Genomic DNA, 18,473 nt, shown 5'->3' with positions numbered 1-18,473 from the left:
ACCTACACACCCAGAGCAAGCACCATCCCTCACACAGCGTCAGAGGAGATCTAAAAACTCTGCCGGAGGAAGCTCGTGAGCTGATAAAGGAGCAGTGACAAACAGCCTGGCACAGCCAGGCTGAGAAGTGACAGCCATCCCGAGGCAATGAGCCCCATTCTGCTCCTGCAGCAAGGAAAGCTGCCCTGGTGGAACAGCAGGCAGCCCCAGCGTATCTCCCAGCCTGTGAATCGGGATTGAACGCAGGCATCAGGAACTACCCCCATGTGAGTGAGGAGCAAAGCGTGTCTTCCATCAGCCAGCAAAGCCTCTCCCGTCACAGACAAGTGGGAAGAGCCTGACCGTACTTTGAAGATAAATATAGCATGAAAATCTGTTTGCTCCTTACCTACATGTTTCAGCGCTGATACCCTCGCTCCAAATAGCTCTCATGGTCTGTTCCCACACTTCTTAAGCAATTATGTTTGTTTGGGTGTTTTCCCTTCCTTCTCTTCCTCCACTGCTGGGTATAAATACCACCTCCCGCTCAGCATTAATAAAAGCTCAGAGGCAGCTCAGAGGGGCCATGTGCCAGTGGTGGGAGGCAGCAATGAGCAGCCAGTCCCACAAAGTCAAACATGAACTTCTCAAAAGCCCCCATCAGCCCTCACTCACCAGTGGCCACCTCGCTGCCCTGAGACATCTGAAATCACTCCCCTAAATATTTTTTGTAGTTCCCAGCTAGTTCTGAATGACACACCAGGATCGATCTCCTGACAGCTGGATCTCTCAACAGGGACCCAAAGAAACGCAGAGTTCAACTTCCTCTAAACACCTTTTCCTCTCGATGCTGCAGTATTTCAAGGGGCCCTTGTCAGCACAGTTACAGCAGGCAGCAAAGCATTTTAAAGAAGGATCGCGCGTTGCTCAGCTTCGCTTGGAAGCTCTCAATGCTTGGCCTTCCTGTTAAATGTCCCAGTCTATCCCCAAAGACCACCTGAGAGTGGTTTCAGGAGCTCCCCAGCTCTGTGTTCAAAGCCTTACACCCCCCTGCTCCATGGGACAGCGGCAGGGAGAGCAGGGCAGGGGCGAGAATGAGGAGGGAGGCAGGCATCCGTTCTCACCCAGCTTTGCCAGCCTCGATGGACTGCTGCGAGGAGGGCAGTGGCACCTTGTTCATGATGAAGACCATCACCTCAGACTGCTGGTAGGTGGGCAGTGTGCTGGCAAAGGACCCTGTGGGGACAAGAGCACGATGGCAGTGTGTGAGGCGCAGCCCACCACCCCCAGAAGCATCCCAGTGCTGTGGGATCTGCCTGCCTGCCCTGCTCCAAGCCTGGACCCCTATAGCCAGGCTGGGAAAGGACAAGGCCTGCCTGGATCCAGCACCTGCAGGCAGCTTTTCCTTCAGGGTGATTCAAGATCCATCCAAACGCCTCTCAGATGGAGCAGCCCCAGGCCCAGGCAGGGTGGCGCTGAGAGATGCCAAGCCCTGCCTCTACCCCTTCCTTTTCTGGGGCTGGTACTTCCCCATCCTCAGTGGCTGCAGCAGGTTGATGCCTACCTTCTTTCCGCCCTCTCCTCCCCTTCCTCAGGGTCTCCTACCCGGGGAGAAACACCCAGCTCTGCCACGGATGGCTGAGGTTGCAATGCCACCTGCTGATAACCCGCTGCCACGCTGGCGGTGCACCGCAACAGATAAATCTCATTTCCCATCACTGCTTTTAGGATGAAGATGACTTTGTTTCACCCCGGGTAACGCTGCGGATGCACAAGGCAGGAACCCACCAGCACAGCCCACACCTGCACCATAGGACACCTCACCTATAGTTTTAATGACGGCCTCCTGGAACATCCTCTCCTCGTGCTCCTTGATGATCTTGGTGCTGACACCGGCAGCGCAGTCATAGCTCCCCGTCAGCGCGTAGTCAATGCTGAGCCGCAGCTGCCTCAGCAGGGTGTTAAATACCTCCAGCACCGTGGGGCCTGGGGTGGCAGGAGGGGAGAGACAGTGGAGCACCACCAGGAGGAGAGCAGCACTTTCCCCCGTGGGGATGCAGGCCATAGTTTCCCCCAGGACAGTACAGTTTACGCATCCCATCACACCATAAACAGATTGAAAACCAGTTTGGCCCGACACACAGCGACTTTTAACACCCACCAGCTTCCCCAGTCAAGACAGGAAAGAAATGCCCTTCCACGAGCACCATCACCTCAGCACGTTCACATCAAGCCCCTGAAAATCCCTTGTCACAAAGGCAAAGGCTGGCATTGCATCCAGCCCTCTAGGTTTTGGTTGCTGCATGTGTGCACAGGTGGTGTGCTTGGGAGCACTGAAATGGCACAGAACTGATCCCCAGCATCCCTGGCTGCTCCAGACTGGATCCCTGATCGTCAGCTCACACCTGGGTGCACACCAGAGGCCAGTCCAAACCTCTGGCACCTTTTCACCATTCCCACCACAATAAAAGGGCGAAGAGATGGACAGAGAGGATAAATTTATCTGCTTACCGACAGATCCAGAGGCTGCGATTACCGCTGCCTCTGACAGGACCTCCACGATGCCCGCACGCACAGTGGCCGCACTTTTGCTATTGGCATCCAGGTGCCCCAGGAGCTGCTGGATCACAAGATGGGAGTGCTGCGGCTGTAAAGAGAGCATGAACGTCAGTCAGCGCAGGTGCTGCATGCACAAGGTGACAACCCATTTCTGTAACCTACATGGCCACCAGGGACAAATCCTGCACATGCACCCAGCTGCACCAAGTCCCTGCCCAGCTCTTTCCAAGACAGTTCTGGATGCAAAATGACAGGAGGCACCTGGAAGAAGCCTGTTTTAAATAACTGAGAAGAGCTTGGAGCAATTTGCACGGGAAAAAAAAATCTGAAGAGCTGTACAGACCTAAGGAAATCGTGACAATTGATCCTGGGGATTTCAGGGATAAAGGATCTGATTTTTGCTAGGGTTTCCCAAAGTCGTCTATACTTCAAAAGGGTCCTGCTGTGACCTTACACCTCCAATATACATTAACAGGATTTTATAAAATTTAGTAGCACTGTAAAGGGTTTTAGGCAGTTTACAGGATTAAAATGTGGGGAATTTAAAATTCATTCAAAAAGAAATGAAAGCAGGGGACAGCGATCTGCTTCTCACCCTAAGAGTTCTCCAAGCAGAGAAATGGCTTGGCTGAGTGCAACAGCAAAGCAAACTCCCATGGGGTGAAGTGGGACGGCAGGTCTGGGACAGCCTCAGCACAGTGGGAGAGGGTGGGAAGGCAGCACTCATGCCAGCAGAGCTTCATTGAGATCCACACGGAAAAAGAAAATAAATGGACCTTTACCCCTCACTTTGGGGGTTACCTAAACGACATTTCCAAGGCCCCCAGTGAGAAGGGAAGAGCCTGGCAGGGTCTGTCTCTGAGCACCCCCATGCCTCAGAACAGCGATGCTGGGCTATAGGCAATGCCTGGTTTGCCTGGGGCACGTTTCACCCCAGACAGCTCCTCTCCTTTTCTGCAGGGCTGAGAAGCCTGGGTTGATTCATACAGTGGTGATCTGGAAAGAGGCAGCTCTCCATCGGAGCCCAGCTGCTTCCTTTGGAGCGTTCCACAGCACACTGCTAGCCTGTCCGATTCAGCAGGGCTTTGCTGTCCACTGAGAGGAAGGGAATCGCTCCCAGGACTGAGATATAAGCCCCACCAGCAGCATCCTAAAATACACACAGCCGGGATAACTAACGCCCATCGGCATTTCCCCACATGCCCACGCTGCCGTACACCCGGGCTGTGCTCATCTCCAGCCCGTTTTGGGGCACACTTGGTGGCCAAGCTCACTGCGCCGGCATGCAGCAATGCAGCGGCGGCTCTGGCTCAGCCCAGCCGGGGAGGCAGAGGTGGATGCTCCCAAGCATGCACGTGTGTCCCCAACCAGTGGCACCAGTCAGAGTCCCGCCAGCTCCCCACCTGGATCGAGTACATGATGATCCGGAAGCAGCAAGTGGCAAAGATCTTTGGCTCCCAGAGCGAGTGGTTATCCAGGTGGCTGGGGAAGAGATGGAAACGGAGGGGTAAGTTACTGGCAGTCCCCCAGACCCTGCAGGGGCGAAAGCAGCACCAAGCACCACAGACAGCCAGAAGTAGCGGGGAGAAAACGCTGCAGGAGAGGACTGGGACACAAACTCCTCTCCAGGGTGACTTTTCTCAGCAACAGCTATCTTTCCCATGCCATCTTCCTCACTGCATTGAGAAATGAGAGCCTGAAACCCAATCCCCCTCTCCAGCACTGTGCCAAAGGGAGCCAGGAGCCCATGCCTTCCCCCCAGCTCCCTGCATTTGCTGTTTCCCTGCCCCTCAGTTCCCCTTGTGCCAAAAATGAGGGATGCTCGACTTACATGAGGACGGGTTTGATGGCGTTCTTGATGTTGCCGTACGCCGCTCGGCCCAGCAGCTCCCGCAGACACCTCTCCGCTAGCTCTGTAGGACTCTCCTTCTCCTTCTCGGTGGCTTGCAGCGGGGAGGGGGAGCGGCTGCGAAAGCAGAGGAGGGTGATGAGCACGGTGCTGAGAATGGTGCTGAGTGTGTGGCAGCAGTGGGGGAGAAGAGGCACAGAACCCGGCCAGGGAGGGCTGAAACAAAATGGTCGTGGCACCTGCCTGCAACCCGTGCTGCATAGGGCCGTGGGCTGCCCCACACGCAGCCCACAGCCACCCCACACCATCCGAATGTCACCCTGCCAGGCAGATGGGGTAGCTCCATCCCAGCAGAGCCCAGCGATAAAGCGCTGCTGGATTTGAGCCAGATCAGAGAGCAGCATGGGTGCATGGATTGCAGAGGAGGGGGGCATGCCAGGATGGCCCTGTGTGCAGCGCCAGGCTGTGCCAGGCAGCAGGGACAGCCCCTGCAACCCTGGGACCAGGAGGACAATCGCGGTGCTCAGTGCTGGAGGCACAACGTCCTCCCAGGGTGGACACAGCTTCCCAGGGCAGGAAGACCAAAGCCGTCACGGCCTGGCACTAGTCACCCTGAACAGACACACCCCAGAGGAGATCCATCCCCTTTTTCCACACTTGGACTCACTTGGCATCACACAAACACCACAAATGTTTTTATCACCTTGACGCTTCAGTTTGCAAGAAAAAGGGAAAAGGCATTTAGCCAGAAGCCAGCTTCCCAGGCTGATATATCTCTCAACCTTCAAAAGGAAAATCTCAGGAGGAATTCATGCCTGCTTCTCTGCTCTGCGCTTCCCAGCTGAACAGCTCCCCTTGGAACACCCAGCTGGTGGCCAGCACGCAGCTGGTGAGGGGTGACACCTAAAGAATGGAGGGGCAGCGAGCAAAGGCATTTTTCAATTCCTCTCGCCCGGCTTTAAAATAACTGCTTCAGGAGCATTTAAGCAGAAATCCCTCACAGAGGCCAGCCCCCCGAGCCTTTGCAAACAGCATGCCTTAACTGCAGGGAGAGCGCAGGGAGCTCTCTGCTCCGCAGGAGCCCTGGTGCCCTGTGGTGGCCAGGACAGCAGTAACCTTGAGAGCACCCACCGGGTGACACGCAGAGCTCCTGCCACCTGCGTCATCCTTCAGTGAGGCACTCACAGGGTTTCTCCTCTGGCCGCAGACCACGTTTTTCACGAGCTGCGGGCACAAATCAGCCTGCAACGCCTCTGCCCTGCAAAACCTTGTCAAAAGCAGCCCCGGGGCCTCGAAGGTGCTGGTGGAGCAGGTGGGTCATGGCAGCACCGAGCACCGACCTTTCGGCCTCCTCCACGTGCTGTAAGTTGAAGAGCAGTGAGGGCACAATTTTGTCCATGTGCTGCGGGTCCCAGATGTTGGCTTGGAGCTCGTCGTTCACCGTCTTCCTCACCACTCCCTGCAGGCCTTTAATGCCAGACATCCGGATCCTGGGGGAACAAACGGAGACCAAAATGCTACGTATCTATATAGCATACATTGGTTTACATTTATACGCACAGACATACACGGGTGAAACTACGCAAAAAGTTGGAGAGAAGACAGTGATTTCCGCGCCACTGGAGGGGTTCAGGCAGGCAATGCCCCAGTTCCCCTGGCATACCCCAGGGCAATCCTCCTGCCTCACATCCCCGAGAGATGTGGCTTCCCGCAGCCTGACTGGGACAAGCGGGAAAGGCTCTGAACCAGCTAAATCCATCCTGGCAGCAGCAGCCAGCTCCCATCCACTGTCCTCCCCAGGAGGCCCCTGGGCGAGCAACAGCCACGCGTCTCCGTGGCATGTGCTAGCCAAGATGGAGAGGGGGCACCGGCAAGCCTGACCTCTCCAAAGGATTGCGTTTGGCCCTGGGAAGTCTCCGTTCTCCAGCTGTGGCATGTGTGGAGGGTTTTCCTATTTCCTCCATTCCCAGCAGCTGCAGAGCTGAGCTGCACCCATGGGGATGCTGGATGCTAGGGAAGCCCAGGTGCTTTTTGACACCTATGTCCCTTCTTGGGCCAAAGATCCTGGCTCTGCTCTAGTCAATAAAGTCATCAATGAAAATTTCCCTACACAACAGGATTCCCAGGTCTGAAACCAGCCCCTCAACACCCACTGCTAATGCCAAGAAAGATAGCACGTGCTTATCTGCAGAAATAGATGCATCAAATAACCTGCTCTGAGGTCTCCCTACCACATTTTGCAGATGTAATCAAGGCAATAATCTGACCAAGACACAATCCTTCAGGAGCTTTGAGCAGGACCAAGGGCCCAGGAAAGCAGTGTGCTCCTTTTTAATTACAGGAGCCGCAGAATTTCTCTCTTCCTGTCTCCAATGCAATTTAGCCAGTGTCACTGGTGCCCTGAAGGTCAAGTGAAAATAATTAGCCTTCTGCATTATTTCCTTATTAAGGAAAATAAAACACCCTTGAGTCCACAGTGTGAAAAGGGGACAAGAAGTGGCAAGCCTCAGGGCTTCACCCCTCTGCAAGGCAAGCGGTCACCGGTATAGCAGCTCCAGGAACAGCACCGACACAATGCACTCAGACGCTGCCTGACACCCAGGCTCTCCTCAAAACTTGTCTCTGGCAGCAGTGGCCTCCTGCCCAGAGCTTCCCAGTGAAAGCCACCGGTGCTATGCCACCAGTGCCTCCCAGGGCCATTCCAAGTGCCGGCTCTTTTTAAATACATCACCAACAGGCCTGGCGTCGGCAGCAGTAAACAACATTAATCTGTCTGCTTTAGTCGTAATTAATCCCCCTGGGGTACGTTTCCCATTACAGCAAAACAAGTCAGTCCTCAACGCTGTCTAGAGAGGTAAGCGCCTCTAAACACGGAAAGTAACGGACCACACGGCTGCAGGAGGCACATTTGGAGTGAACGTTCATTCTGCCGAGAGTTGGGGGCCTCTTCCCATCATCATCATCATCCTTCCTTTTGGGGCCAGTATAAATTCCTTACCTCCTGCTCTGAGCTCCGGCAGTGGAGCAAAGACAATAAATGCTTAAAGATGCACCGAGGCAGCCCCACGATGGGCAGACTCCAGGTTTTACCTGCTTGCATTTTGCCCAAAGAAAAGAACTCTGAAGCCCAAGGGCACGTTTGTCCCTTGTCCAGCCACCAGCTGTGGTCAGTGAACACAGCTGCCCTGCTCTCAGGACAGCAAATACCCATCAACTTCTCTCACACACATCTAACGCTGCACACAAATATCCCCCACAGCCACAGAGGCTGGATACGCACTAGACTGTGTTTTCTAGGCTCCTGCTTAATCCTTCCATATAGCCAGCTTGGAAAACAAGGGAGGGCAGAGCACTGAGCGCACCCAGCTCTGGGGAATCACAGCAAAAATCAGTCCGTGCAGCCTGCATCCAACCTGCCCTGGAAAGCAGGCGCTTCCGTAGGAGAAGCAGAGGCTAAGGGCACAGGGAAAGCCCCCCAGGATGAGTTCACAGAGCCAGCAGGGTCAAGGACACCCCTCCAGTGGCACTCACTTGGTCCGGATGTCCAGGTCGTCGTGGCTAGAGTGGCACATCTCACTGAAGCGGGAGACAAAGAAGTCGTAGCTGCGGTGGTAAGATGGGGTGTCCTCTTCTATGTTGGCAAACTTCACAAACTGGGGAGAGAAGAAAGAGGGGGTCAAGCCCAGAGGGCACGGCAAGACAAATATTCTTAAAATTCCTCTCCAAACCAGCAAACACTTGTGAGCTTCGGCAGCATAACACAGGGCTCATTGCTACAGCAGCTGGGGGGGTGCTCGGGATGCCAAGCCAGGCTGCCCAGCTGCACCCGGGACACGGGGTCGCCGATCAGGTACATGCCACCGCATAGCCCCACTGAGCTCCAGCAGCACCCAGGCCTGCCTCTGGACACTGCAAACATCACCACAAGCCCCCGCAGTCCCTGCAAAGGGCATTTAGAAGTGCAACCCGGCTCTGAGTCGGGGATCCCTCATATGCAGCACACATTAGGAACAAGAGGTAAATTTGCCCCAGCTTCTTGCCATCCTCCCAGATGGCACAAAACCTGGCCAACATCTCCCAAGCACTGCCGCAGGGAAAACAGCCTTGGAAATGCCGGTGGAGAAACCAGCTGCAAGATGCTTATTAACCACATCCCAGATCTCACCCACAGCCCCTGCCAGCACGAGGTCCCATCACTCCCTCCCAGCGTGGCCAGGCCAACAGGCACGGGGCTTGCCAGAAATGCCACCAATTGAGAGCTGGCTGTTTAGCTTTCAGGGAGAGAGTTAAGGAGGAAGAAAGGATAAACACATCTCCAAGCTTTCCTCTGAATTCTGAAATTTATTCATGAATAGATGGGAACAAAGGGTCGGGCAGGAAGGGGGACCCTCAACTCACCCACTCATGCTGACAGGGGTAGCTTTAAAAAAGGAAAAATAAATAAAACCTCAATAGCACAAGAGCTGCCACAGAACCCAAAGCGTCAGCTCCTGGCTGGAGCATACAGAACATTCAGCCTGTATCCACCCAACAGCTCCTGGTGCTGCGAAGGGACAAGGTTTATCCTTGGCCTGGGACAAGCACCGTGCGATAAAAGTCCCCATGCTTTATCCTCCCACTCAGTGCAAGGGTGCAAGCAGCAGCTGCCCACCAAGATTTAGGCAGAGAAATCTGCTGGCTGCTTTTGTGCTCCTGTGCTGCACCTGCTTCATCGTGCTGGGAAAGCTGAGGCCATTTGCATGGGCATGCGATGAAGGGAGAGGATGCTCGCTCTCCAAGCTATCCCCCAAACCATCCCAGCTGTTAACTGCTAGCCAGCAACACTGGGAGAGCACCAATGCAGTGCCTATGCTGGTGCAGCCCCAACAGCGTGGCACGAAGCTCTGCAGTTGCACCGAGCAATCCCATGTCACTCAGGCAAGCTGTCCCGGGCAAAGGCATCAGGACCACGGGGCTGTTTTTCCAGCTGGAAGGACCTAGCCTATCTCCAAGGGGCCATCCATCCACCTGGTATTTCTTAGGATGCTCAGCACCCTCTCGAGATGCCATGCTGCACGGAAGCTCCCCTCTTTACCCCAACCCCACCTGCAGGCTTTTCTCACTTTGTGCTTTCTGCATTTGCTGGCACACAGCCCCGCCAGGAGAGCAGCAGGTGAACCAGCCCACTGGTGCCCCTCCACAACTGGCAGAGCCAGGCTGTCTATCGCAGCGCATCACACCAGTACCGATCAGCATGCACCCGCTGCACCGGGCTATTAATAACGTCAGCTACAAAGGCTGGCTCTGCGCAAGCAAAGGAGCTGGCTCAGCCCTGCCAGGAACTGTTTCCAGAGTGCAGGGACAGGCTCCAACTGATAAACTCCTCTTACTCACCAGAAAAAATGCAGGGCTCTTATATAAGAAACCTCTGTACCAGGCAGCTCACAAAGTGGTTTTTTGAAGCTCATGGCAACTCCACGTGCAACCAGAAGCAAGGGCAGGACGCAGAGTGAGCAGCAGCAACAGGGCTCCCGTGGCAGCTCCAGGGGAGCCGTCCCAAGCATCCCACAGCTACAAAGCATTGTGAAATAAAGCAACGAAGCGGTTTCTTGACAGCCAGGATCTGCAGGTATCAAGCCACCGCCACACAGAGGTCGACAGCTCATTCCATGCCATCAGGCAACCAAACAGGACTCCCTCACCAGTGCTCCTTACTCTGGAGCTGCTGAAGCCCCAGGGATTGCCAGCCCGCCCATCCACGCCAGCAGCACCCAACTTCAGCTCCCTGCCCCAGGGCAGCTCCCCAGCCCTCTGCCAGGCACAGTGAGCCCTGCCTGCCTCTGTCCTCAGGGGACAGACCTAAACACGTGACACCACCGTGCCCGGTGACACTGGATGCATCACGGTGCTCACATCTGCCAACAGCTAGAGGCTGCTGCCCTCCCGGCACCCATTTTCAGCCTGCAGCCTCCGGCAGGACCAGAACTTGTAAAAACCAGCCAAGAACAGAGAAAAATCAGCCTTGAAGCCTCTCCTTCCTCCAATCTGCCACTCACTCACGGACTATTGTGTTTTTTCCAAGACTTGGCTGCCCCTACAAGGGTGCTGTACCATGCAGCAATTATGGGGGATGTCCATCCCAGTCCCACTGCCAACCTGTGCCCAGTGGCAAAAAGCAGCACCAGGATACATGGAAATGACCCAGCAAGAGCTGGGTCGGCAGGAAAGGAGGCATCAAACCTTCAAGGAAAGCGACTTATTTTCACTAATGGGCACTGCAATCCAGCCCAAAAGCTGCTTGGCAGCTTCACGCGGTGTTTCCACTGGGAAAACTGTTTAAAACATTGAAATGCAACACTATTTCTGCTGTGGTTTGAAGGGGTGCAGGGCTGGGAAGCTTGGGGTTCCTGTGCTTGAAGCCGACAAGCTCCACCTGAAACACGACTGGGATGACTGGGGAGCAAGCGCAGGGGAAACACAAGGAACGCAGCTGCCCTGGAGAAGCAAAACAACGGCTGGGAAGGGATAACGCTGCCACCTATAAATACATCAGACATAAATACATCAGAAGAGGAACATCAAGGCGGGGGAAGAGCTGTTTAAATGAAAGATCAATGCTGGTTTGAGGAGAAATAAAACAGGAATGACATCGAGCTGGAAATTAGATGGTTCCTACCCAAAGCAGGGAGGTTGCCCAGCAGCCTCCTAACAAGGATGAGAAACCAAAGTGGATTGAAGCTGCTGCTCCATATGTTCATGCCGGGGACTATAGAACGGGGTTAGAGTGATCACAGGACGCTGGATTTTTGCTGCCACCTCCAGTGCTGCAGCCGTGGAGCCCAATGGGCTGGTCCTCGGGATCAGCCCCTCCACAGCAGGACACCTTGGCTCTGCGCGAGGAGGGAGATGTGTCTCAGGCAAGATTTCACGCCGCGGAGAATGACTCACTTGGAGCAGGTTTCTATAAACAACCTCCTCCCGCCTTTGCCATCAGCTCCATTATTGTGAAGACTGCTTGAGACAGCACCCTCTAATTAAGCACGAGCCTGAGGCACATTCCTCATTAGCAGATATAGGAAGAAGTGTCTCATTATCATTACTCACTTTTCTATAAAAGCACGCAAGTTTTCTGTACTATTTCCCCTCTGAATGCTGCCACACTTGAGAAAGCCAGAAAAAAAAAAAAAAAAAAAAAAGCCACTAAACCATCATTCCTGAACTGGACTCCTCATTAAAACACCTGCTCCCAAGGATTCCTGACTGCAGTGACAGCAGCGCTAAGGAAACACCTTATCTCTGGTCCAGGACCATCTCTCCTCTCCACAGGTGCCTGAATATGGGAGGTTTGCTCCACACAGGCAGGAAACATGAGGCAGGGCTCCATCGTCCTTGTCCCAGTGCCTCCCACTTGAGGAAGTCTGCGTTGGGGCCAGTATGCTGAAGCATCTACCATGGCATCACGAGGGCTGTCCCCTCCCCAGCTCCATGCCCCATGCCAGTGGTCCCTCCGATTCAAGTCTCTGCTCGGGCACCAAGGACCTGAGGAGTGGCCATACAGCGGCTGCAAACAGGGGGATGCTGGCTGGCTTGAGCTTTAAACCCTACCTCTAGCGCAGGTCCCTCAGGACCCTGGGACAACCCCCGTGCTTCCCAAAGAGCTCAGGGGCTGGGCAAGGGGACATTGCACGTGTTTGCAGGCAGGGCTGCGCTGCCACAGAGGGTGTTTTCTTAGCAAGAGACCCAGCTGCTTGCCACTGGGCTGGATCCAGGTTGCTCCAGCACGTCTCTCAAGAGGTTTGGACACCAAGTGGCACCTCTCCGGTCTCCCACAGGCCACCCTTGTGCAGAGGGACATGGCTGCTGCCTGGAGACCCTGCTCCCATTGCAAAGGGCTTTCCCAAGCAGCCCCTGCAGCACACCCAGAGCTTACAGCAGCATCACTGCACTGATGCTGACAACAATAAGCTGTTGTTGGGAGTGGGTTTCAATCAAGGGATCAATCCTCCCACTTCTCCAAGGGCTGTGGATTAATAGGTTTGCTGATGGGCAGCTCACATTGCTTTCAGCTGGGAGCAATTAGCTGCAAGGAAGAATGGGGTGTGAAAGGTCTCCGCTCACTGCCCATGCCCCAGTGGAGGCATTTACAACCCCACATCTGGGATCGGGCCGGCTCCTGGCGGACAGAAGCGTCACTGGACGCAGTGCTACCCGGCCCAGGTGTCAGCAGAAACATTAATAAAGTCCCTCTACCCATCACAGGTGGCAAAGACCTAAAGCACAGAGCTGAGCTGCCTGTGTGTTTCCCAGGCACTGGAGAGCAGAGTCAGTCCACCCTCCTGCCCACAGGATGCTCAGCTCCATCTAAACCCCCCCTCTTAAAAAGCAGCAAGGACAGATGCTGCTTGTCTGAGCCATGCTACCAGGCACAGGCAGAGCCCTCACAAGCCTGCGTGTTAAGATAAACCTAGTGTTCCCAGTGAAAACCAGCAGAAAGGCCATGCCCAAGCAGCTGCTGCCTGCCAACCAGGATCAGCAGTTTGGATGCTGGGAGGGCGTCACCTTTGTTGATCGGTGATTCTCCTTTCCCCTTGTTTTATGTCTGTGACCGACACATCCCCAGTCCAGCTAAGCCATTTACTGCAAGCAGCAGCTCTGTTTAAGCCAGCCCTTATCTGAGCACAAATAGTTCCCAAAATCCATGGGGTCACCTCCTAAGTTGGTCTATTGTCCGAAACCGCTGACAGCCCCCATGTTCTTGGGCTCGTTTAGAAAAAGCTGAATTCAAGAGCAATGTTCACAGACCAGTCACAGACAGCAAACAGCAGGGACAGCACACAGGCAATGCAGCCAGGGTCTTGGAAACCTCACATGTGGCAGGACACAAGAGACGTGACACCATAAATTCTCCCCTGCAGCCGCTCACTGTCCTTTCCCAACAAGGTTTCCTGCCCTGGCTCTGTGCAGAGACGTGGGGGTGACAGACAGGGTGGAAAGCAGAGGGCAGGATCAGCAGGGAGCTGCCACCTCCCACTGCGCTGCTGCTCACCGAGTTAGTTCCCAGGATCTGCAGGTTGGGCTTCTCCGACTCCAGCAGCTTCGCCACCATTTTCAGGAAGCTCTCCACGAAGAGGTTGATGCTTTGGCAGTGGCAGGCCATCAGGAGCTGGTCCAGGGCCTCCATGGCAATACACACGTACCTAGGAGTGGGCAGAGGGCAAGGTCACTCCCCAACAGCAGCGTGGGCCCGCCACCATCCCCCCCCTCCCCTCTCCCAAACCAGCTGGGTGCCCACCAGCAAAATGCCAACACCCTGCCCTGGCCAACCCAAGAAGAAAAAATGTCACCATTTAAAAATATCCCCAGGGTATTTTGGGGTGTATTTGTTGCTCACAGCATTTATCTTCCTAAGCAAAGACCCAGCTGCCCCTGGACCAAGGCTGCCAGCAACACCTTGCATCTCCCCCCGCGCTGCTTGTGGGCTTCCCTTGCCCTGAACTGGTCTTTGTATTCCGTGAGGGAGCACTGGGCTTGGCACTGGGTGGGCTCAGCGTCACAGGCAACCCTTCCTGCAGACCCAGCTGGTCCTGGCCAGGGAGGAGGAACAGGATGGGAACACAGAATTAGATCGATGTGCTCCAGAAAAGCTGTGCTTAAATGCACAAAGCAACCCTGCAAAGCGTATTCGCATCACCCCAGGAGTTCCCCGGGGTGAGCTGGGTGTCCTGCGGCAGCGTGCAGGCCAGGATGCAGCATTTCCCACACCAGGATTACTTCATCCCCCATCCCTCCGCGGATGAGGCTCAGTCGCTCAGTCTCTCCGTGCTGAAGAGGGACAGGGGATGCCCAGATCCAGATTTCAACACAGTAGCAAGAGGGGATGCACCTGTGATGGGTCCCTGAGCTGCCCAGGGGACCTCCCTGAGCACAGGACATCCCCCCCACCTCCCCCACCCCCCCCCCCCCCCCCCCCCGCCCAGGCTGAGCTCACCCACAGACCACCCTATGGCAGCTGGCTTTGCTGCAAGCTGCCACAGCGCATCTTCCAGGCTATACATTAAACCAGTCCTGCGACACTCCTGCCTCTGAGAGGAAACTGGAAAACCTCATGCCCAGTGATGAATCTCCATAGGGTGCCCATTACAGTGGCGGCCAGCTCATCACACTGCAACTGAACAATTTGTCAGGTGTTGCTTCATAGTTTCAGGACAAATTGGGCTGGTTGCTTGAAGCGGCTCTGGCGATCAGCATGAAGCATCTGGCAGCACTTTCTGCATCGACAGCATCTGGTTCGTTATCAGTGCAGGGGCTGGGGCCTCTGGATGGGCTGCTTGTGCAATGACCACACAGACCTCCAGTTGCTGGTTGCCCACTGCATGCACAGAGCCCAGCAGAGAAGCAAACTCCGGCCACTTACCACTCTGAGCAGGCATTTATTCCAGCTGGAAATACCCGAAATAACACAAAAAAAACCCCAAATGGTGATTGCACTGTGTGTCATAGCTCTAGCTCTTCTTGCAGGACCTCTGAGGTATCCGAACACCCGACACAGACCTGGTACCAGGACACTGGGAATAAAACAAACTTTACAGCTCCTACCACCTCCCTTTGACTCCTGCTCTCTGTGTGGCTATGAATCTTTGCACCACAGCAGCTCACATCGAGCCCAGATCTCCTGACACGGCCGAATGTCAGAGGCGGCAAGCCCAGATCTCACGACATCAAGCACAATTTCTCCTTTAACCTCCATTTTTCAAGCCAGCTCCTTGCACGGCTGGATTCGCAGCCTGGGTGGCATGCAGCAGCCACCAGCTTGTGCTGCAAGGGGGAAACCCGAAAGCCCTGAGCCTGGCAGCAGTGAGGTGGGCAGGACTGGGGCAATTAGAGGGGCAGCTTCTGTGCTTTTGCTTTGTGCATTTAAGCACAGCCAGCAGTGAGGTGGGCAGGAGCTGCCCCTCTACTTGCCCCAGCCCTGCCTGCACACAGAAGGGCAGCTGGGGAGGCAACTGCCCTCTCAGGGAAAAGGTGGTGTCTGATAAACCCTGGACTTCCAGGTTGCAGCTGGTGAACCACAGAAAGATCGATCGCTTCTCCTGAGGCCCCCAGAACTGTTGAAATCTGGCTCCAGTCTTGAGTAGATTCTCTGGTGTCTTGTAGCGTGGTTGAGCTCACGCTGCAGCTTTTCCTTCAGGCACCATTACAGCTCTTCCAAATACTGCGAAAATAAGCCACCAACTATTCCTGGATCTGTGAGTCTCCTACCCATCTGTCAAACTGGGTTAAAACTGGCCCAAGGGATAAAAACAGTATGAAGAGACGACTGACGATCAGCATGAAGCATCATGCTCCTTCCTCATAGGAAACAAGGCTGAAAACAACATTCTGTGCCAACTATTACTGCAACAGCATGGCTTCTCTTTTGGGGTCAACTGGACACAGGCCACCGAGAGGGGAAAGGGATGCTTGCAGAATCAGAGTCATCACCTCTGACCTACCCCAACCATCCTCTTCCAGGGGGTGGGTTGCATTGCTGCGAACTCAAACAAGAACACTTTCTCCTTTTAGCAACAAAGTTGACAAAGTGATAACACCCAAGGGGCCTGAAAACAAGGCCACCTTCACCTCACATGCCGGAGAGGCACCCACATGCTCAGCGGCTCTTTCAGAGCCTGGCCACAGTGCCCGCCGCGGGGCGAGCCCTGCTGCTCCAGTCGCAGCGCCCTGCAAACGAAAGGCTGATCCAAACCCATCTCCGGCATTTCAAAGTTAGACTTTGAAAATTAGCTAGTGCTCCAACCCAGTTATGTGCCTATACGCACAGGCGGTGGAGGAGGGAATATATTTCCCCCCCACCCACCGAGGCTTGTCATTAGATGTCAAAAATCTCCGAGAGCTTTTCTTTTCCCAACATAGCAAGCAGAGCCTGTTAACAGCCACTTAAGCGTAGAACATCAGGCAGAGCTTTGAATGTCCTGTCACTCCCGATGACGGGTGATGCAGATGAGGCTTTGAAGGTTTTCCAACTTTAACACTTCTTAGGCAGGCTGCTGGCTTCTCTCCCCCCAGGATAAAAGGCAGGCTGAAGTTCGCACCACGAAGCTGAGCCGTGTCTGTCTGCTGCGGCTTTGTTTGGGAGACAACAAGAAGCAGCCCAGGAGCTATTCCAAAGGGAAGGAGCCCTCCCGTGCTCCCCCAGAGTTTCTAATTAGGGCACTCAGCTATTTCCAGGTGGGCACCACTCTCCTTGCAGTAAACACAAGCGTGTTTACTGTGTGGAAGCGACACAGGGAGGGAAGATGGAGGGGAAGGGGGCCCAGCCAGGACCACGCAGGTAAGCTGGACAGAGCAAACCCAGCAATCCCCATCCAGCTCAATGCATCCCCATCATGTGCTCTCTGGAAAAGCGTCAGTGCTCCTGCTTATGCCACATCACCGTAGCTCAATAGAGATGTGCATTGGGTGCAATGCTCCCAAGCTGAATAACTCCCAGCAAGCTACAGCCAGGGCCACCCTGTTTAGCTGCTTGCCCACACCTAGCCAGACCTCCATCTGGCTCTGGAAGAGCCACTGTGGGCTTTTAAAGGCCAGAAGGGTGCCACAGGCTCCTGATGATGGCCCAGACGGATGATGACAGTTCTGCTGCTGGTGACAAACACCACACAGACTCCTCAAGCAGGGACGACACGATGCCACGGAGATACTATGTGGCTCCCAGCTTGCCTGGTCCCTTTGCAAGGAGTTTGCACATCCCTGCACACTTCCACGTCTCACTTTCTGAGGCAGGACATGCTTGGGTCTCTTTGCAGCATGCTCACAGCTTCAGGACAGCTTGGAGCATGCAGGAGCTGTGTACCTGCAGCTACATCCCACCCCGTGCCTGGACCCCCTCTACTATCTAGCGTCCCATCGTTATTCCAATCACTGGGATGACTGAAACAGTCTCCCAGCCCTTACCCATATCGGTGCCGGCTCACATCTCGGATGAGCCGCTCGGAGAGGTAGGCACCAATGCGATCCAGCTTCTCTGGGGCAGACAGGGCATAAAACGTCAGCTTCTCCATGTTGGTCTTCACCAGCCCATCCTGAACAAGAGCAGCACAGGGCGTCACAGCCTCACACCCAGACCCAGCAAACACCTCTGCAGCAAACCTTGGCAGTAATGCCAGAGGTCTGGGGCACGCCAGTCCCATCCCAGCACTTCCCCACACGTTGTACGCCAGGGAAGCCAAGTGAGGATTGCATTTAGCCTCAGCTGAGGGCTCTCGGAGGCACCACAGCCAGGGGTGACCCCAGTGCAAGCCTCTATCAAGCACCCCACACCGTAAACACAGCAAGAACCATTTGCCAGCACCTAGTAATGCACCAGCACCAAGGGAGACAGGGGCAGACAGGGACATCAACACCTCTAGGCTGCTGAGGCCAAACGAAACAAGCACGCCAAGCTGCCAACCCCAGTCCCCTGCAGTGTGGAAAACTGCAGTGCTTTCCCCTCTCCACGTGGCTCGGCAGCAGCCTCTTGTTCAGCTTCGCTGCCAGCAGCATGACAAAACAAGCATTCACCACCTCCCTGGGTAATCCCAGCCCTGCTACCCCCAGCTGGGAGCCCCTCTTCCGCTGCCTTTTCGTCTCAGCTGTGAAAGGGAGACAAAGAGGCTGGATTTTGGATGCTCCAGACGCAGCTGGCAGGGCATCCCCCATCGCCAGTTCAGCAAGGCAGAAAGCAGGGCACCAGCTTCCCTGCATCATGGAAGCGTAAGCAGTTTTTCAGCTCAAAAGCCTGGCTGAGGCCTCAAGAGACCCCTGCTCTCAGAAGCTGATTCTCTCATCCTGCAAAGAGAAGGACATACGCCTTCAGGTCCAACCCCTACCCTCCCATCCATCCATCCTCAACATCTGCCTGGCACCTCCGGGAAAGGAAGCCTGGCTGGAGGAGCTGCTTCTGTATTTCCACTCCCAAACAGGCTTTAAAGGAAAATCCAGCCCTCCAGGCACAGCTTTTTGGAGTCAAAGCATCGCCTGCCTCCCGGGAGCTGTTTCTGGGCAGGTCACAGCGCGTCCCTGAAACCCAGGGACCAGAGCTTTGGTGCATGACACACCACACCAAAGCTTC

At 55.0% G+C, this 18,473-nt stretch overlaps 1 protein-coding gene across 5 annotated transcripts in view; it reads right to left on the bottom strand.

Moving 5' to 3' along the window:
* EFR3B (EFR3 homolog B) overlaps positions 1-18,473 on the bottom strand; it is a 40,891-nt gene that overhangs the window by 10,489 nt on the left and 11,929 nt on the right. For all 5 annotated transcript variants that reach the window (XM_056344396.1, XM_056344397.1, XM_056344398.1 and 2 more), the window contains exons 3-11: positions 17,318-17,445; positions 13,413-13,563; positions 7,919-8,040; positions 5,728-5,877; positions 4,370-4,504; positions 3,942-4,020; positions 2,491-2,626; positions 1,804-1,965; positions 1,104-1,215 (exon numbers count right to left, since the gene is read on the bottom strand). In XM_056344396.1, coding sequence (XP_056200371.1) covers positions 1,104-1,215; positions 1,804-1,965; positions 2,491-2,626; positions 3,942-4,020; positions 4,370-4,504; positions 5,728-5,877; positions 7,919-8,040; positions 13,413-13,563; positions 17,318-17,445 — 1,175 coding nt within the window. The remainder of the gene's footprint in view (positions 1-1,103; positions 1,216-1,803; positions 1,966-2,490; positions 2,627-3,941; positions 4,021-4,369; positions 4,505-5,727; positions 5,878-7,918; positions 8,041-13,412; positions 13,564-17,317; positions 17,446-18,473) is intronic.

Source organism: Falco biarmicus, chromosome 6 (genome assembly GCF_023638135.1).
Source record: "Falco biarmicus isolate bFalBia1 chromosome 6, bFalBia1.pri, whole genome shotgun sequence".
Classification (NCBI taxonomy): domain Eukaryota; kingdom Metazoa; phylum Chordata; class Aves; order Falconiformes; family Falconidae; genus Falco; species Falco biarmicus.
The sequence above is the reverse complement of the archived record's forward strand: the minus strand, read 5'-3'. Positions and strand labels throughout refer to the sequence as shown.